At 36.6% G+C, this 21967-nt stretch overlaps 1 protein-coding gene across 3 annotated transcripts in view; it reads left to right on the forward strand.

The window, feature by feature from the left end:
- Nucleotides 1-201: 201 nt before the first annotated feature.
- Nucleotides 202-21967, forward strand: part of LOC135206939 (serine/threonine-protein kinase SIK2-like) — a 113165-nt gene continuing 91399 nt past the window's right edge. Inside the window, exon 1 of one of the 3 annotated variants that reach the window (XM_064238449.1) lies at nucleotides 202-423. In XM_064238449.1, the coding sequence (XP_064094519.1) occupies nucleotides 301-423 (123 nt within the window). In that variant the 5' untranslated portion in view covers nucleotides 202-300. The remainder of the gene's footprint in view (nucleotides 424-21967) is intronic. The other 2 variants (XM_064238451.1, XM_064238450.1) reach the window with 2 other exon arrangements.

The raw sequence follows: 21967 nt of genomic DNA on the forward strand, positions 1-21967 counted from the left end.
TTCCAGTTCTTTGTTTTCTTTACACGAGATGTTTTATCATTTCATGCTTATTCTTTAAAAACACTCGTAACAACAAAATATATATTAGCAGCGGAGTACTTGGATGTGTTGGATGAATGCTAGCAAAAATTGATACCGACTAGCTGGCTGAATGGTGGGAGTGACGTCATCAAGCATAGGGCTCACCGACTTTGACGGTACCGTAGTGTGGGCACTGACGGTGTACGAGTTGGATGTACGTTCGGCCATGACGCACTTCCACCACGCCCGCATCTAAACGCTCCCCGGTCTCACCCGGAGATGGTCATGGCCGAAAAACCTAAGGCGCCCGTGAAAGTGGGCTTTTACGATATCGAAAAGACGATTGGTAAAGGGAATTTCGCCGTTGTTAAGTTAGCAAGACATCGGATCACGAAAACAGAGGTCAGTTTGATCGTGTTTGAAGAGTGAGTTCTTTTTCCGGCACTGCTGCAGAATTTGCCTCTCCTCTCTCTCTCTCCTTCTCTCTGGTGGACGTAGTAATAGCTCTTGTCCTTTTGTCTGTAACAACATCCCTTCCACTTGAACCCTTAGTAGGCCTCTCATCTCTTGGCATGTCAATCCACTCGCCTCATCTTTATCCTTCATTTTTAGGAAGTTCACGTCGCCAGCGTTTTCTCTCTCTCTCTCTCTCTCTCTCTCTCTCTCTCTCTCTCTCTCTCTCCAGGTGTCTTGATGGCATCTCGCCTCCACTCACCAACCGCATCGTAACACTCTTGACCTTGTTCTGTAGTGGCATTTTTGGCACCTTGACCTTGGAGAGTTTCAGAGCTCCTCTTTGAACCCGCAGTTCTACACCAGGATTTACCTTTTAAGAAATATCTGGTGGAAAGAATGGTATTATTACGTTTGTTGTTATTATTGTTATTATGCAAACATAGCCTATTGATGATGGTGGTTAGGCCTAACATCAAAACGTGTGAAATGAAAGATCCGCTTTTCGGTCCGTTTTTAGTGCTTAAAGAGTATAGACACCGGAGACGTGAAGGTTTACGTTGTTTACAGATATGCTCACGAACGCGTGAGTTCCTGTTTTCGAGTGCAATAAACTTCCTGGTTTTCCTCGTGTGTGATGTGCTTGGACGGGGTGTTCTGTTGAACTCTTACTTTAACCATGTTGGCCGTTTGTTATGGTTCTGTATCGCTGCTAACTCTCATCTTTAACATCGCTGGATTAGACCATGTGGTTGTACCATGTTGTCTTATCTTCGCTTATATACTAAAGATGCCTTATAAATCATAGGAATGTGCTTGTAAATGTTCGGCTTATCCTCGTGACCTTCGTGAGAGATGATCCGTTACAACATCTCGCTGTACTCCGAAAGCTGGTTTTATAATTGAGTAGATTCTTTCTTCTTAATGATGTATTTATCACGAAAAAATGAGATGAAACGTGAGGGGAATTGTTTGTCGTTGTCGTAATGTTTTGGGTAAGATTAACTGACCGTGATAAGGCAGCGATCAGATTAGTTATACTACATCGTGTTTTTGAGATAGCTACTGTTGGAGGGTTGCGTACTAGACAATATTTACAAAACCTCATACAGCGGAAATGGTGTTTTTCTTTACTTTATCTTTTCATTTACTATTTTTATTATAATGTACCGTTTTTTCTCATAATTTGTCATATTTTTTGTTCAAGGCTGTAATTAGTAATGTGATGTACCGAGTTTACTCATATTGATCGGTCATTTCATTGAAAAATGCATGAACGTTTTGTCGTGGAAATTCACCGTTCTTGGTCAGTAGTACTTTATCTGCTGTTATGCAATTATTAGTGTGTGGGGCTCAGAGTAGGGGAGAAATATCATGTCGGCCTGAAAGGTTGTATCAGAATCCCTCTATTTTTTTTTTTTTTTTTTTTTTTTTTTTTGACGATTTTAATATGGTCAACGAAATTTATGAAAATTGCAAGGTATTTTTGGTCAACACTCATAAGATTTGCTGAAATTACATGAAAAAAGCTATTTGCGTAAATTTTCTGTTCAGCACTTTTTAGTTTATACCTAAAGCATGTGATGCTTAAACGTAGTGCTACTGTTACTGTTTTGACTGTTGTTGATAATTATATTCATAGTTGTTTATGCTTGAAAGCACCGCTCTGAAATTGTTGCTCCATCTCAGGTTTTTTTGGTATGTGTACGTGCGCGCGTGCGTAATGGGGTACGTATAGTTTTCTGGCACTGATCTTGATCCAGGGTGAAGAACCTGTTTAACGTGAAACTGTACGACGCAAGTCCGTTGGACATCATTTTGCGTTCATTTTCTGGAATAGTTGATCTTGGGGCAGCTGCCAGTCTTTGTGTCTCTCGGTGGTGATTTGGGTCCTGTTCCAGAGCCAGATGCAAATGTTTATGAAACTGTTGAAAAGTTCATTCAAGTTCTAAAAGTCGTGGGCCAAATTTTAGTGGGTCGCTTTGTGTGATTTTTTTTTTTTTTTTTTTTTTTTATTGGTTAAGGTTTGGTTTATCAGTCATTAGCAAAGTTTTTGATAATTCATAGTCCAAAGTGTGGTGGTAATCCATCTGAAAGGGAAAAAGGTGTCATAAATGCATAAAATAATTATTCTTGTGCATTGTTAGAATGTTGCCTATAGGTTTATTTTCATCATAAAAATATCTGCATGAAACGTTTTGAAGATGGACTGTCATTGGTCAGGGCCATATGCATATCAATCGATTAATGACGCAATTAGGGAGAATGGGTGAAAATGTTCTAAATTTAGTGGAATATTCTTTATTCTTTATGTGAAGTTGTGATGTGGGGAAATGCTAAAAGCAGTTTTAAGTTATGGTAGGTTCTTTTGCCCGAAAAATATGAAAATTGTTAACTGTAGGATGCTCGATTTCTTGGTATAAGCTTATAAGAAGTTCTTTCAAGAAATTGTGCAAGCCTAACAGAAGCTATGCAGGTAGCCCAATACTAGTTTCAGAGGGCAATTATTGAGAATATAGCTTTTTGTAGTTCATTGAATACTTGTACATTTGATTTGTCAAAAAGTTCTGGCAGACAGTTTGCGCATAACCGTAAAGCTTATGATATCGTGAACGGTTTGCTATTATGTGTTTGTCTTTGTATAGTTTAGCACACTGGCGATAATTAAGAAGTATATGCAAAGGGCAATATCGAATTAGTAGTATTTGAAGACTCTCCTAGTGTAGAAGTTCATATGTTATCTCATGAGAGGTGGTTTGTTAGAATTAATTCTCTTTGATGAAAAGATTGTTGTTGTCCAATGGTCTTTGCCTTTTTTTGCTGCCCTTGTGTGAAGTATTTTAGTTGCGCTGTTATCAGCCTATTGTTATTGGAAGGTCTTTAGATATTAACTTAATTTGAAGAGATGTATTGTAAAGTGTGTAATAGCATGATATTCTAGAAAAAAAAATTATATAAAAATTAATAATAGAATGGAAATGTCAGACGAAAAATTGCTGTCCCCTTGTGTCGATGGTATGAGTGTTTTATAAAATTGTTGAATGTGACGGACAGAAGAGTCTAAAGGGTGAGAATTCTTGATGCAAGGAGAGTAGTCAGATAGTTGCAAAATAGGACGTTATTAGAACTTGAGAGAACTGCAAGACAAGTTACTGCGGTATTAGGAGTTGCTTATCAGGGGGTATAATGGCTAGATGAGGCTTAATTATTCCATTTTATAAAGGAGATACAGGAAAGAGGAAGAATTAGTTGGGGTTACACCTTTGTAAGGTGCATTATAGCATTTTTTACTGAGGGGGCAAGACATGATAGATGAATTGATAAAGAGAGAACTGTTGAAAAGTTTTTATGATGAGGGTAAAGCGTGCGTTAGTAACCTTTATGATAATGTGACTGATGTGAAAGAGGGTCTGAGACAAGATGGTACTATATTCCCATATCTACTTGATGAATTTTACTGATAGAGTAAAAGGAGAAGTCAGAGGAAGGAAAAAGGTTTGGGTGCGAAGTTGTTGGACTAGATCAGTGGTCACAAATGCGCTGCGCATCAGCAGAGAGACTTGCAAGAGTTTGTAAGAGTAGAAAGGTGATAGTGAATATGGTGCGAGAATAAGATAAAGGGTAAAGGGAAGACAGTCGAGTGAAGTGACTGTAAGAATGGAGTAGAATTATACATGTACTAGGAGTAAATGAAATGGATTAAGGTAGGATGAGAGAAGAGGTGATACATTGAGTTGATGAAGCAAGGAGATAACTGGATCTGTACCAAAGACTAGGTACAGATCCAGATAGTTTGTGAAGGGAATTGTTAAGCCAACTCTCTTATGAAAGCGAAGTTCCAATGTTGAATGAGAGGAAAGGTTAAAAGCTTTTGAGATTAGGTGTCTACTTGTTACATACGTGTGGTGTATAAGTTGACGGGGTAAAAAATATAGATACGATGATGCGGTGAACAAGGGTTTTAAATGCGGTTCATTTGGAAGTTTTGGGATGAACTGGAGTGGGAGACCGAGATAGCGTTAGTAAGAGGGTTAGGAGATGAGGTGAAATGCAAAAGACCCATGATTTCATCAAACACAAGCATGCAAAGCAAGTAAAAGTTTGTGGCACTGTGTTCATTGGGAGTACAGTGCATTGTGTGTTCTGTGCAGGTAGATGAAATAGTAAATAAGTTTTTATGTGTATAAGGTAGATGGAAAATTGCGTAGTGTTTATTGGAGATTTGAAGTCATTTTACCGGGTATAACATGATGCTCTCAAGATAATTTTATGAATTCTAAGCCTTTGACTTAGAATTCATAAAATTATCTTGCTACTGGTATTTTTAAGATTTTTTAATAGAATCTTTCAAGTAAGTTATCTTTCTTGCACTAGAGTAAAAAGTTATGTCTACCGTTAAAAACTGTAAAATGAAAAATGTGCCTTGTTCCCTTACGATTTTTGTCTTTTGCTTTATTCCTTTATTGTTTTAAGATGTCTTTGTCTCAATTTTCTTTTCCAAATCCTTTGAAAAGAATTTGTAAAAATACTTTTATAAAGCTTATTAATTCTAGCATTATTTTATATACAGAAATGTGATTTTATGGTCGTTGTAATTTACTAAAGGATTCTGTGTCACTTTTGTATAAAAGAAAAAAGATACCATAGATAAAAGGCGTAAAGACGACAATCACTAGTTTTATTCGAGGAGCAAAAAATATCCACTTGAACAAAATGGCTCAGTGTATATATATATATATATATATATATATATATATATATATATATATATATATATATAAAATCGTTGCATCAGACTAAATCGATTGGATTGTAATTTGAGCCTACAAATTGTTGGTTATATTTTGGTAGGCTGATTTCATGACTAGAAGTAAAAGACTTTAAGCCTACGTAGCGGAGTTGAAAAATTTCTTGCGTTGGTTAATGGTTGTAACCGGAAGAGCTGGATTGAATGTAATTAAGGCAGAAATGAACAGAATTATGTGCGGACAGCAGTTTGACGAGAAGAGTCTCTCTCTCTCTCTCTCTCTCTCTCTCTCTCTCACATGCAATTACATACGATTTGACCTTTATTCCCGATGTTTCTAGTAGCTTCGTCGTCATAACTTTCTCTTATGTATCGATTCACGTTTAATGTCGGCCGTCACATGGATTTGACTGTCGAAGCACAATGAGTATCGTCAGTTCGAAGAAAATGAAGTCTTGGAACTGGCAATTGAAAGATGAAGTATATATACCTTCTGGCTGATGGAATAGTTTGTACTAGGTCGTTAGTATCTACTAGATCCCAGAGACTGTGTTTACAAGTTAATGTTAGCGGATGAATGAACAGACGAGTAAAATGAGTGGGTGATAGACAGGGAGGAAGAAGATGAAGATTTAGGCTGTGAGGTTTGAGGGGGAGGGGGAGGGGGAGGAGGTGTTGAGGAGGCGAGACGCTGGTAGCGTTGTCGTAGCAACGCAACCGCCTTCGCCCACACGTGCATTGGCGTTATAGAACACTATATTTTGCCATTCTTATTCAGTCATTTTTTCTGAGTTGATCTCAGTTGAAACTGCGGGGGAAGATGATGCAAATTTCTATAAGCATGTCTTGAAATACACCATTAGCAAAATCGAGTCATTTTTGTTGCTTTTATAGAATTTTATGCTCAAGGACTTGAGTGTGCTTTGTAAATCTGCCAAAAAATGGTAAAAACCGCTAGAAAATGTATGCAAGATAAGCAAATCTAAGAGTGAATTTCAAGGAGAGTAAGGTAAAATATTAAATGGTGCTAGGAAGTATGGTAGTTGAATATAAGAAGCTGAAATGATATATATGTTTAGTATGTCTAAAGTATGTCTAAAGTGTGAGGGGTTTAACGGTGGGGGAGGGAGGACGGGGAGAAATGCAGATACGAAGATGCGTTGATGGTGTAATTGAAGCAAGGTGAAAATATGAGTGAGTGTTTTGAGGTGGTTTGATCGCTTTAGAGAATTGAGGATTATTGGTTAGCGAAGTTTGTATATAAGTTTTGAGAGAAACGGAGACAATTAGTGTCCTGAAGGGTGAAAGTAGGTTATGAAGCGGAAGTGGCTCAGTGTAAGTGACAACACTATTGGTCTAAAGAGGTCGACGTACTTTGATGGGTCTTTGTGCAGGAAGGGGAAGAGATTGAAACTGGGAAGTTTTCTGCACAGGGCTCATCCTTCATATAGTAGTTAAAGAATGAAAGTAGGAGTGGATTTTGTTTTGTTTGTTCCTTGAGCTAGTATCTCTTAGCAGGGAAAGAAGCTTATTGGTAATAAATGATATTTGAGACAGCATAGGTTGCACAAACCACCAGGAAAGGGAATGCTTTATAGATCCATATATAATATATATGTGTGTGTGTAATAATATAATGTGTGTAGGTAACGGAGACAGACAGAGGGTGTTTTTGCTTATGTATGAATATAGTAACATTTTCCCATGAGAGTAACAGGCCAGTTGGAAAATAGGGAGATCCTCTTATAGTTTTGTAAAAAGAAAGAGCTACTTTTACTGATACAGATTCCCGTAGGTAAAATAAATCGTGACATCGTCGTGTGGGACACATTGGGTTTAATCCGGTGACCATTTCCTCCGGAGATAGAGAACGCGATGGTGCCAACAATGATTAAATTGAGAAGGTTTATCAGGTATATTGAACGGCAGCTGTGCGTATACAAAGCAATGATTAGACGACTCCGAACGCATAAAAACTCAGATGAGGACGAGTATGGATGTAGTAATAACGAAGGAATTATTTACGTATGCAATAATTTCCCTGATGCGTATTGTTTAATGTAATGATTTTTGCATTTTGTCCTTGTTTAAAGTGGGTCATGTCATTGTTAGTCGGTTAGTTGAATACAGTTGATGACGTCAGGCGAACATTTCATGACCTTTCATGATTTCGACCCAGTTTTGACTTCTTAGGCCATAACAACCGAAAATGCTACATTCCCCTTCGTAATGTTTCAGTCATGCCGGCATTTCAGGTGATGAATCTGGCAGTCGTGCTATTCTTGAAGTTCGGCTGTCGAGCCTTAAAATGGCCCGGAACCCTGGCAAGGCAAGGAGTGCCTTCTCTGAATGAACAATAATGTCGAGACCAATGAAATATTGACCACTGGAATGTGTCCCTTTTTTTTTTTTTTTTTTTTTTTTTTTTTTTTTTTTTTTTAAAGGCCGATGGGGAGGGTAACCCTAAGCTGATGTCTCGCCGAGGCTTGATGAAGGCAAAGAGAAGAACAGCAGTGGTTCGTTCATACATCCGTGATGTATGAATCGTGGGAAACATGTGAAAGGGAACTCCAGAAATTTGCTCTAGACAGGGAGAATGTCAGTGAACTGAGCAATCTCCGGATTTTGGTGCTCGTAATTCTATTCAGGGATTTGACCTTTCCAGCTTCCTTTTTTGTGAAAGTCTTTATCATTTAATGTGATGATTGTTAATCCAGGGGATTACACTTGTTTCATGTAATGGTGTGAAATGTTTTGTGGAATTATATGATACCTCTCTCTCTCTCTCTCTCTCTTCTCTCTCTCGCTCTCTCTTCTCTCTCTCTCTCTCTCTCTCTCTCTCTTCAAATACACGCACATTTTGTGTATATAGAATATATATATATATATATAATATATCTTATATATATATATGTATGTATGTATATAATCCTATAATGTATGTGCTCTATATAATATTATATTATATATATATTATATAATATTATATATTCGAGTGGACGAGGTAAATTGGATTCAGTGATTATAATCATGATTATATGAACTTTTTTATTATTATTATTCTCTAAAATTGTCGGATGTTATGCAATGCTGTTTCATTTTCTTTACGGGGCACTTAAAATAATTTATTCCAGTATCATATTTTCTTAAACTGAAACGTGTACATTATATACATATATATATATATATATAATATATATTATATATATATATATTAAATATATATATATATATATAATATATATATATTATTTATATAATATATTATATATATATGTTATATTATATATAATCTGTTATATATATATATATATAGATATTATATATATATACTCTCTATTAATATATCTCTATATATATCTATGCGCCTAATGGTAGCATTTTTTATCTTCTACTAGATGGCCAGTTACAACATACTGGCTACTACTGGTAACAGTGTTTCTGCGAAGATTGATAATACAATTTTTATTGTTTTTTATGAATTAAAAGATTAATTAAAAGCCGTAATACTTTTAATTCATAAGAATTAAAAGAATCTGCAGTAACGGAGATGATTTGATAGGCTCTGACAACAAGTATTCTTACTTAAGGGGCTTCAAGTTTTTTTTGGGTGTAATTACGTATAACTTCACAGCATCATCTTCGAGTAACCTTTTAAATAAAATTAAAGTTGTAAGGTCAGTAAACATTTACATTTCGTAGCACAGATTCGTATTGTCATTGCTGCCCAGTGCTTGGCCTTTGTGCCTGTTTCTGTGTGGCAACGTCATGTGGTGTTTGTCCAGGAGTCTTCTTGTCAATAATGGGAGATATTCCGCCCAAATGTTGGTTAGGATTGATGATTTTAATGAACCCAAGGGAAGGCGGTTTATAGCTAATGTTAACGTGACATTGTATATCTCCTTTTCATGAATGTAAAATTAGACCTGTGACTTGTGTGACATTAATTGAAATTGGAGAATGCATTGGAGTGGCTGTGTAGGCGCTCATTAACTTTCTTATAATTTATTCTGTTTTGGTGGTGTTCATGATCCCGTTAACAGGTTAATACTAGGTCAGCATTAAGGAAAATGAAATGTGCTTAAACATTTTTGACAGAGAGTTATGACAGATAATCTCAACCGACGAATTTCCAAATGACTATTTCCGTCAAAACACTACTACTCACTTCTTTCTCAAGTGACCCCAAAGGTTTACTTATCATGCCAGTTACGTATTGTCAACATTATATTTTTGTAAGTTGCTCATGATTGCCTAGGTTTTCAATCACCCATCATTTACATAAAATTGCTTAATATTAATTTTATTATTATCTTAGGATTGGGACATATATTATGTATATTAATATATGTACAGAGATGAAGACCCAATCCTAAGATAATAATGAAATTAATATTAAGCAATTATATGTGAATGATGGGTGATTGAAAGACTAGATAATCTTAAGCAAATTACGAAAAGCAGTGATGATAATATTCAGTTTTAACCAAATAAGCCATGAATATTATCATTAGAGGCAAAAGCATCAGTTTTAGAAATCTTTTACTTTCGTAGAAAACGATGGAAACTCCTCAGTGTTGAATTTACAGCCCAGCAGATTTTTTTTTATTTATTTAATCGTACCACTCCAACAAGGGTCATCGCTGCCAAAGAATATCACATGAAAATGAACAAAAAAGTTATCATTAAAAGAACAACATAATTAACAAATTCTTCTTCAACTGAGCTAAAGCTCCCATATTCCATACACATGTATATGAACATTCGCTAAGATTTAATTTTGGCGGAAGCCAAATTAAATTATTTTGTTACAACAGTTTAGGAAGTCTTGATTTCTAGAGACGCGGAAATGAATACGGGATTGCATTGTGAACTTGAGTAGTCTTTACTTGTGGAATGTTTGGCCACGCAAGTTTGACGCTGGTAACTAACTGATGCTCAAGAGTAACTTGGCAGCAATCACTCAAGTGTGCCAAGGTCAGGGTTGTCGCTTCTGATAAATATGCCGAATTTTTTAAAACTAACAAAAAGCAAAAACGAAAGAATGATTTTCGTTGGTGTTCATAAAATTTTGTTACGTAGATTGGAAGGTGTTTGGGGTTTAAGTTCAGATATATTTTGACTGTTGAATTCTGAAGGCAGTTGTTGATATGAAATCATTGTGTTATCTTGGGGTCGTTTCATGCTGATGCCTTAAAGGTCGGATGTCGATTTGCAGGGTTTTTGGGCATTACAAGGAATCCCTATGTGGTGACCGTCTCAGGAACCATGCCTTTGAAGTCCATACATTATGGTACATAATATTTTGAATTTTATTTTCATGGGCGGTTAGCAGTTTTTTTTTTTTTTTCATTGCTACTTTCCATTTTTTTTCAAGAATAATTTTCATGATGCAACATGATCCCAAGACGGAACTTTTCCTCTGATTATTTCAGACGATTATGCAGAAATAATTTTGATTTGCTGTTTTGTGGTGTACTATGGTTTTGTGATATAGCTTTCAGTGATAAATATCATTAAATATAAGTCGTCTTTCCTTGTGTTTATTCGTTGAGCGTTCCAGAAATATAATCCAAGAAGTTTGGCAGGGTAGACCACTTCCAGATTTTTTTTTTTTTTGTTTTTTTTAGTGCAGGTTTTTGCGTTTTTGTTATGTGACCGTACTTGTTGTGACGCCAATTTATAACGTTTAATTTATCAGTTGCTATTATTGATACAGTCTTTGCATCTAGTGATGCAACTCGAGCGCTTGACTTGAGTTGTCAGGGATTGAATACAAGTTACTGTTATTTTTGTGGGTAATTGACGAGTTATTGAAGGCAAAATTTTAGACCCTAAGAGACAGTTATTGTTACTAAATCTCATAAGTCATTACGAAATAGCTATTTTGAGTCAGTCTCATGACATACGCGATTAACTTAGATGGTCATCTTTAAGGAGTATAAGACATAAAAACTGCCATTTCTAGCAGTTTCGGTAGCACATGGTTGTTAGCCAGTTTAGGATAATTAGCACATTCTGCGCGGTGGTAGGAAAAAGTTCTACAAATAAAAATGCAAATGGCTGTAGGAAATCAAGAAAATCGAATAAATTGTGAAATATAACAGATAATGACCAAAAATTTCCATCTAGTTGATTATCTCGTTTATCAAGTTTTTGGAAGTGATGCGACTGACAAGTTGTTGTTATTGAGTTCTTACTGGTAATGCTGATGCAAAGGTGAGTTTGAAATCACAAGTGAAATACACTGTTGTTTCCAGAGTCTAAGCTGAAGAAATGGCCTTATCTAACCCTGGCCGAAGACAGCAGGAAAATGAATGAGAACGGGTTGGCGCTTGTCCAAGGAAGCGATAAATATGTCTCTAATGGTGGCATGAACGATTTGGATTTTTACCATAAATAACCCGTGCGCTGGGTGTCAACTTGTTGAACAAGCTAATTTTTAAAGAAAATCAGCATTTTTTTTTTCTGTGATCAGTCTGCGGCCGCAAAACATGGAATGCAAATAATCTCACTGTAGTAGAACGTCATCGTAATGTTTTAATCTACCATGAGGTTGTTGCCTTTAATATCTTGTCTCTAAGAATCCTTGACAATTGCTTTTAATTCAAGGATGAGAATTGGGAGCGGAGAAGAGAGTGTTCAGTATGCTGCTTGTTTAGTTCCTAGAAGGATCTGTCCGCATGGAGCTCCCTTCTTTGCAAAGAATTCTGTGAAATGGTTATAGTTGAGATCGCCGAGATAGTAGCGACTATCGCAATTTAAAGTGCGCTGCTGGAATTGAATGCTTGAATAGTTTTTGTTAACTGGTGTGCCTAACGGCCAATGTCGTCATCGACTTCGATCTACGAGCTCTCTGAAAAAGAAGAGCGCGGGAAATTTTGAAAGGCTTCAAAGAGGCAGTTGCTCAGCATGACTAATGTTATTCTCAGAGACGATTTCATTGCATAGGAAATGGTCAACTTTAAGAACGTATTTTATTGATTTTAAGTTACCTTAATAGGAGAAAGAAATTAAGACGCTGCACTGGACGTGGAGTTTGGAATGAACGGATAAAAAAAAAGTCGATATCTTAGCAAAAAACTTTTTACATGAAGTAGTAAAAACAATTTAATCGTTAAAGAAAGGGTTTCATAATTTTAATACGATTAGAAAACGGTTGAAGAGTAACACAGAAAAGTGAGTTACATAATACACCCCAAGGGTGACTATATATGGGTCCCATAATCCTAAACCTTAAGACCTAAACCTTTAAGTTGGAGGTGTAGGCCTAATGGAGTTTTCGGGGCTTGAGGCGGTTTTAAGGTAATACAAGAACGAGATGTGCCAAGTCAGAAGTTAGTTTATTTAACAGATGTGAAATAGCTGGATGCCATTTTAGGGAGGAATGTAAGCGGTCAGAGTCGCTTTTGTTAAGAGGAAAACTCATGTCATAGTCAAAAGCTGAGGTCACTGATGCAAAAGGAAAGTCGCAGTATATAAAAAATGTTTTCCGATTCGTTAGTGGTATATTTATTCCTATTAGGGAACTAAATGCAAAATGGAATTAATATTTTTTTGGGGAAAGCAAATTAAGGAAGCTGCGTACAATGAAATTCACTTCAGTAGAAGAGGGTTAACTTTCAGTTTAACAGTACATTGTAAGTGCTAATTTTATTGAGCTTTTTCTCGTTATTAAACCAATAGCAAGATCTGACTAATGATTGAAGATTGTATTAATCATGTGTTTTTACATTGGGCTGATTATAATTATAATTATAAATATATATGAAATATGTTTGTGTGTGTGTGTGTATGTATATATATATATATATATATATATATATATATATATATATATATCATGCATAATACATGGATACCACTGTTGTAGTTAATCTAAAATGGCTAAATTGATTGAAATAGGCACGTTAAGGAACCCAAGAATTTATTCGTAAATGCTGCGCTGCAATTAATTAGTACCATCAGAACTGAACTGATTTCAGAACTTGCATAATTTGGTGTGATTTGCGATCAGGGTCACGCCGTTAAGCCTGGAATATCCACCTAAGAAAACACCAACATTTGCAAATCAATATTACCGTCGAGCTCGGAGATGTGTCATTTGATCAGCATTCTGGGAATGCAATATTCAATATTGCATAATCTGAGTCTCTCTCTCTCTCTCTCTCTCTCTCTCTCTCTCTGTCACGTGTACATACATTCACGCACTTCCTATGGCTGCTGCGCCGAGTTCTAAATGCTTGACTACGAATTCATTTTAGTCTGGTCTCATCCAGCTGTTGCAAATAATGTATCTTTGTGCCTCAGATATGATGGTACACAAGAGCGATTATTTTATGTTATGGCATAGGTGTCTTTGGTTATTTCTTCCAATTGAAATGAGTGATATCTTCCTATTTAAATGAGTGATTGCGCGCTTTACCTGCCTCTGTATCTATGCCTTTCATTTACACGTGGTATGTCGTTAAGACCCTGCGTTTTACATCCGTGTCCTCTCACATAAAGAGAACATTCCTCTTAAAATATATGGTAAGCTTAAACTCCCTCACTCACCCACGTGGTTTTAAAGTCATGGTCACAAGGGAGCTTCTCTGGCATCTCTTCGCACCTTGCCGCCAAATCTGTGTGTCAAGTAGCTACTATTGGTAGACAGTACTGAGTCATTCAACTTTTGTGCTCATGTGACAGAATCTAAACGAATACCTGCGCCTTGAATATAGCCACGTAGGCGTAATGTTTTGTGCTAAATCTGGCGTAGAGGTTCTGAAAGAGCCTCCCACCTCCTTCCAAAAGGCACTCCCATTGAGGCTGAATTAACATGCGCTTGTGAGCATTTGTGAACAAAGTTGTTCATACTTGCAGATGATTGTCAAAGACCACTCAGATATAGTTTGAGATGTAGTCATCAACAAGTGTCAATATATTTATATTAATAGGTATGACAGAGCTGCATTATGTTACTGAGAATTTTTCATCATGATATTTTTTTTTAAATTAAATAATTTAAAGCAAATAAGGTGTCTATACCATAGGTGGCTATAGTAGGTCTTGTGACAGGAAAGGGCTGCCGATCTATACGAGGTTTACCTTGAAACACGTAATATTATATATATATATATATATATATATATATATATATATATATATAAAAAATATATGAATAATTATCACATCACCGTGATGCATGTAAATTATTCGAGCTACAAATATCCTATAATATCTAATTCGCTCTACCTCGAAATTAATATCTTTTCAAATATGTAAACCGATGGGGAATTTTTTAGTTGATAATAATTTCGTCCTCTCGTGGGTTCGAACCAGCGCCCAGCGAACAGAGAAGAATACAGGACTTCAGTGATGTTATCGATTCGGCTAACAAGTTGTAGGTTATAAGTTTGTATATATATATATTATATATTCATTATATATTATTTATATTAGTATATATATAATATCTATTATATAATATATCTTATAGATAATATATATATATTCTATAATTAAACTTATAAACCTCACTTGTCAGCCGAATATATATATATATATATATATATATATATATATATATATATATATAGTAATATGTATATATGTAGTACGTATATATATACACATATATACTATCTAAGTATCTAAAAGCTTGTGTCTGTATTTGCATAAAACTAAGATTACGTAGACTTCCGTCCCAGCTGTAGTAGCACGGCTTTGTCATTCTAACTTTAACAGACCTCAGACATTGTCATGAACTCGCCTTTCTCTCTTCATCAGCTCCCAGTCGCATCAATTGATGCTGCTGGTCTTTGACGCTCGTGGTTTTTCCCAGTAATATTTTGTTATTTTACAATTTTTATAAATCCTTTGTCTGACTAGTAGTAATCGACTGAAGTCTGTTCGCGGAAGTCTGACAGAGGTTTCATTTTCATTTCGTTTATTGGAAATTGGTTGCTTACTTTTTTTATAGGATACTCATTTTACGAAACCTTGAATCCTGGTCTCTGTCAAACCAGGTAGAACGTCAATGTAATAGGTAACAGTTGCTAACCTGCTTCCAATTCTCACATTTCTGTTTCGAAGAGACACCAGTTAATATTGTTATTAAAGTTATTATTAAGAGCAGCAATTCTTATTATTATGATATTTTTCTTCTACACTTACTCTTCGGGACTCATTTTAACCCATTGTAAAGTGTACCAAATTGCATGTATTGTTATTATTATTATTATCATTATTATTTTTATTTTCATTATTTTTATATAAATTCTTATTATTTTTATTTTGAATTTTTAGTATAATATATACACTTATCCTCCAGATAGGATTGCTTATGTTCTCCACGTAAGAGGACCACTTTCCTCGTTTTCCTAGATTTTTAGTTAAGTAGAACGCCTGGTAATTTGTAAGGCTCTCAGACCCGGTCTCTTATCCGGGCTGGGGACGGCCATGACTGTCTATATGCGCGTTTGTGGCAGCATGACCACCATATTTCTGCAGCAGAAAACCATCAGATTGCCCCAGTGTTTCTAAGAAGTCTGACCTTGAACAGCAGATTTACATAGCAAAGACTTTATATAGAGCATGACGCAGGCTTTGTGTTAACAATAGCTTTTCATAGATGGTCGCTTGACAAGGGTCCGCGTGATCCTCATTTAAACCCCAGGCAAGAGTCTGCGCGTGCCACAAGTTTAGGAACCACTGATTCTTTTCGTGCCGAGATGAGAGAGAGAGAGAGAGAGGTATGTGTATGGTTGGCCCTGAAATGTTATTTGAAGATCACTTTGTAATCATCTCTGTTTTCGAGTTGAGATGCGGGAGAGAGAGAGAGAGAGAGAGAGAGAGAGAGAGAGGAGCGAGAGAGGGAGGGAGGCTCAGAAAGTTGCAGTTTTCGGGTTGAGATACCGAGAAAGGGAGAGAAAAGAGAGACGTGTGTTTGTGTGAGTGTGGCTGTGAAATTTATCGTAGGAAGTTCACATACGTATCCTGGGCACGCGATCAAATCTAAATGCAAGAAGCCACAAAAAGAGTTATAGTAGAGCCTCGACCAGGTGTAGATTAATTGTTTTGGAGTTGAATCCCACACCTCGGAAAGCAGGCAAGTCTCAGGATTGGATTCCTTTCTGGCTGAGGCCGCCGAATTTCAACGCGATCTTTGTGGTCACAGTGGTGACGCCATACATTCGCATAAATTGCTTCATACGTCATCCCATAAAAAAGAAAAAGGGAAACAACTCGATTGAAATCTCACTCCGGCCGTCGTGCAGCATTCTCGTATTACTTGTCATGTAAACGAAATCCTAAAGGCCCTTGCCCCTATCGACCGTTTTCCTTTCTATTCTCCTTTTTTCGATTACCAGGTATTTTCTTCTTTTTTTTTCCCCCACTGGTGCTATTAAAGATGCTGTTGCCTGCACCCTGTTTGCTTCCAAGCAGTGCCAGGGAATATATATATATATTAATATTTCTTAATTGGACAGAAGAGGCGTAGTAAGAGCAAGGGTTGTATCTGCGTTTCTTTTGTATATATAAATAGTGAGATGTTTATTAAAAAAAGGTGTGCTGTGGAGAGGGAGAGAGAGAGAGAGAGAGAGAGAGAGAGAGAGAGAGAGAGAGAGAGAGAGAGAGAGAGATTTGTAGGACCTATTGACGTAAGCAGCCCGCGCTACCGATTTGCCAGTTGCATAATTGTACCTTTCGGTAGCTGTTTCTCACTCGAGCTCATGTATACGATTTCTCAGACGAAAATTTATATTTCATTCATTGAAGAGTTCAACTCTGTTTTCCCATTCCATCCTAAATTCACAAGTTGCTCTTTAACTTCCCGTGTCGGGACAAATCAAATAGGGAGGAAGACTCTCTATTTGGCATCTGCGTATGGTATGACGTCATTGTAAGATGGTTCTTGGCAAAGCGAGCAGCAAAGGAATTATGCTTACGTTTTTTTCCTGTCCTTGACTCTCTTTCCTCTCGTAGTCTTATTTCCCCTAATATCATGCCCAGAAATTTCTGCATTATTAGGTAACCGAAATATAATCTCATTACTTAGAGAAGCTGTTGTTTGCGTAGTTTTTCCCGGGTTTTCAAACGTAGTTTGGTGCCAAACTTGAGTCTCCCTATTAACCCTGATTTTCAGGCCCATGTGATCGATAACTAAGAATCAATTACCAGTGAACATTGTTATTTTATGTCACCTGTTACAGAAAAGGTCGTCTATTGCATATTGTTTTTAAGTGAAAAAAAAAAAAAAAACTTAGTTTTAAACAGCGAATCTCTTCTGACGAGAAAAATAACAGCTGATTATGTTCGGCTTATTCCTTTGCCGAGGCTCGCGCGTTAGGGTTTCTCTCTCTCTCTCTCTCTCTCTCTCTCTCTCTCTCTCTCTCTCTCTCTCTCACACACATCACAGTTTATGATTAGATCGTATCTATCGAATTTCCTGCTGTACTGTAGCTCTTTTTGACCGAATAACTGATGAAAATTGGGCCTCCTACATCGACGGGCCGTCGACGACGCAAAATAAGGAGGACGCGTTAGTTAGTGTTGCCGAGGTTGGGATGTGATGTGACCGACCGACCGACCGATCGATTTGTGAATGATCTTTGAATTGATTGAGAGATGTACATGGGTGACATTCGGGATTCTGGGTGTCCCCTCACCCGTGCCTGCTCCTTTGACTGCTACTTAGCAGCTTTGATTTGCTTCCTTCCTTGCGTGAATCGCGAATTTTCTCAGCCCATAAACGTGGCATAGATTAGCTATCTCTCTCTCTCTCTCTCTCTCTCTCTCTCTCTCTCTCTCTCTCTCTCCTCTCAGTTTATGTGAACTTAGTTTGCTGTCAATAGTTCATATTCTCTCTCTCTCTATCTTCTCTCTTAATACAGATATTCTTTACGGGTTTATTTTCAATTGTGAAGAGTGCTGTGATGATACGGACTCCCGTGAAGAGAGGACAAGGCAATATCAAGCACAGCTCCCTCCCAGTGGCCGTCGCATTTTTCATCGAGCTGAAGAGGTAACGGCAAGTCTCAATCCAGTTCTTATTTATAAGCTCGAGACGTTCAAGGTCATTGCCGAATAGACGACGCCGTCTCCAAGTTTCAAGCTTCACTTCCATGAGCACTTGGGGAGGTTCTTTATTTATACGTTTATTTCCTTCTTTATTTGATTGCCAGCCAGTGTCAATTTTGCTGGTATGACGAAAAGGTCTCCCCTCCCCCCTCACTGGCGTAGGGAACTTACATTTCCCAAAACAATATGCACAGTTTTGTTCTTTCTAAGCTGAACTTCAAGGGAAATGTTGAAAGGAATTACAGCGATGATACTCAAATTTCTTATGTAAATCAGATAACTTAAACCAGTCTAGCAGGGAGAAAAAAAAAAGCGAGGGAATGTTACATGGATCGTCAGATGTGTACGCAAATATGGGAAGTTTAGTTATATAATAGTATATTTCTGCTCTCTCTCTCTCTCTCTCTCTCTCTCTCTCTCTTCTCTCTCTCTCTCTCTCTCTCTCTATATATATATATATATATATATTATATATATATATTATATATATATGTCTGTGTGTGTACATACATGTGTATATATACGCGACCGTGATACACACACAGTTGTATATATATATATATATATATATATATATATATATATATATATATATATATATATATATATATATATATATATATATCTTGCTTATGTTATTGTCTGTATCCGCACTTGATACTAAGTAGTTCTTAGAAATGGAATATGCCTCTTCACCTCTTCTCACTCTAGGGGCTGATATTGTTTTATAGGAATTTCAGTTATATAATAGTATATTATATATATATATATATATATATATATATAGATATATATATATATATATATATATAGCCTATATGTTGGTCACTAATTTTGCACATGACATTTTTGTACCTTCAACTGTTAAGCTTTAGATAGCCTATTAATACCGACCCCCCCCCCCCCCCCCGCGGGGTGGTAGTGCCGTCAGTGCACCTCATGCAGTACGATGCAGGTTTTACTTGAGGCTCTCTGCAGCGTTCCTTCGGCCCCTAGCTATAACCTCTTTCATTTCTTTTACTGTACTTCTACTCATATTATCTTTCTTCCATCTTTCTTTTTCTATCATAGTACAACTGCGGCGAGGTTTTCCTCCTGTTACGCCTTTATAACTTTTTTACTCTCAACTAACCTTTCAGCGCTGAATGACCACATTGGGCCCAGTGCTTGGCTTTTGGCCTAAATTTTAAATTGTGTACGAAGAGGGCACATACCCGGATGGGGCTTCGTGCCCATGCATTTCAGGACTGGTTGCTGGGTAAAGGTCGGTATCAAGAGAAATATTTTATGCAGACTAATAACACATGAAGACAAGTACGGTTTTTTTTTTTTATCAATCGATGGGCCGCCATAACACCGTAGGTTACAATTCAATTTTTTTGTTTCTCGAAATTAATAAACCTAGTTTTCTTTCTTGCTTTTCGTATTAGGAAGCGAATGCATAATATATTGTTTACATTTCATTCCGTGTGGCTTTGTCCTGTATGGTTTAGGTATGCGAATAACAAAACTTAGCTTCGTGAATTCCTGGAATACCGGTGTTTTGAATGAGCGTACGTGGCGCTTTGCGTGCTTTTGTTTTATTGTGTTATGCCCTATGTTGTTTATCTATAAAGGTATAGGTTATTAACTCTCGTCATATGCCATGTGATGAAGATTCTCATTTTATTTGTATTTCTTCGTTCAAGTTTTTGTCTTGACATCTCGATTGCATTGGCCATTTAAGGTCCAGTGCTGAATTAATGACTTATCCTCAGAATAGGTGACCTTGACAAACTACTTACCCTCAGAATAGGTGACCTTGAGAAACTTTTCAGCTAGACGTATTTCTAACAACATTGACAGAGGTGTGTAAAAAGTCTTTATATGCTGTATAAATGACGTAAGTGATTCCTTAAAATTTTAAATGTATGTAGACTTTTGAGGATTTTCTGAACGAGAATTCTTATGTTTACTCCTCGCAACTTTCCCTTTGAAATCTAAGGCTGTAGGGGTATAAGGAAGGGCGCCATACCAATCTGCCGCTCTGGTGCCAAGCTGTTCGCCTGTGTTGCGTAGAGGCCTGAAAGTTGTGATTTTTATATATATATATATATATATATATATATATATATATATATATATATATATATATATATATATATTAATTTACAGTAATTGTGGCACACAATTTCTTGATGTCAATCCCACCGAAGAAATGATTGAGCTCCCCTTTTGTAAGTAGATGTATTTATTTATTTAAGTATATAACGCTTAGCGTTCTTAGTTTGTTCTAAGTAGGACACAGCTGTTTCCCCCTTTAATAGAAAATTTATGTGGTTCAAGTGTGATGCTTTATAGGGAATTTAAGCTTTGAGAGTCTTAATAAGTGAAAGAGGTGAGTGAAGGTGACTGCGCAAATTAAGCTCTCTCTCTCTCTCTCTCTCTCTCTCTCTCTCTCTCTCTCTCTCTCTCTCTCTCTCTCTCTCTCTCTCTCTCTCTCTCTCTCTCACGAACTTCTGGTTTCTGAATTTATTTGCATATGCAGGCGAGAATATTAGTCAATGAAAATTGAATCCAATAAGCACACTGACTTACTTGTGCTGGATGCGCATATATTTTCGTGCTTAAATAAATAGTTTTGCGCACTTACCTCCTTTCCAAGGTCAGCAGCTTCCTATGCTTAGCCTGTCTCCCCCCACTGTGAACTTTGTTTTGTCAAAATCACTCGGTCTCGTGCCAGCCTCAGTGGGCGTGGTTGGTTTGGTGTTTGCGTCCCACCTCGGTGGTTGCGGGTTCGATTCTCGGCCATTCCATTGAGGAGTGAGAGATGTGTATTTCTGGTGATAGAAGTTCACTCTCGACGTGGTTCGGAAGTCACGTAAAGCCGTTGGTCCCGTTGCTTAATAACCACTGGTTCCGTGCAACGGAAAAACACAATACAAACAAACAAATCTCCCCCCAGTGTGAACTTTGTTTTGCCAAAATCAGTCCGCCTTTGTCATCGTATTTGGTTCAAACAGTAAACTTTATTAAGAAATTTATTGACGTTGTTTATGAATGTAGAGTAACGTCACTTTCATTTTGTGTTACGACATCCTCCTTGATAATATCTTCGAAAAGAATCGTCTTTAAAAGCGTCTTTTTTGAAGGGTATTTTCCTCATTGACCTAAGACAGACAAATGATAATCTGGATGTTTATTGTAAACTGTACTTTCGTGAGTAGAATACATGAAATTGTTCTTTAATATACTTATATAAATATATGCATATATATATATATATATATAGATATATATACAATATATCTATATATATATTATATATTTTGATATTATATATATATATATATATATATATATATATGATACTATATATATATTATTATGCATATGTGTGTGTGTGTGTGTGTACACTACTTGTCATTCGATGATGGTATCATGTAGAAAATCTCTTTACAATGAACATCGGAAGTCTAACTGTAAATGCATAGTTGCAATTTGATAAATGGATGTGATTGGGAAAATACGTAAAGAAGAAGATTTTGATCACAAAGAAAAGCTTTGCTCGTGAGCATTTTTCTAAATGTTTTTATTTTCAAGAAAAATTAAAATTCTTTTTCTTTTCTAATACCGAAGGTCTTAGTACCAATATACCGTGATCCCTGAATACGAAATTGAATTTATCTCGTCTTTTATTAA

This window comes from Macrobrachium nipponense, chromosome 31 (genome assembly GCF_015104395.2).
Source record: "Macrobrachium nipponense isolate FS-2020 chromosome 31, ASM1510439v2, whole genome shotgun sequence".
Taxonomy (NCBI): Eukaryota; Metazoa; Arthropoda; class Malacostraca; order Decapoda; family Palaemonidae; genus Macrobrachium; species Macrobrachium nipponense.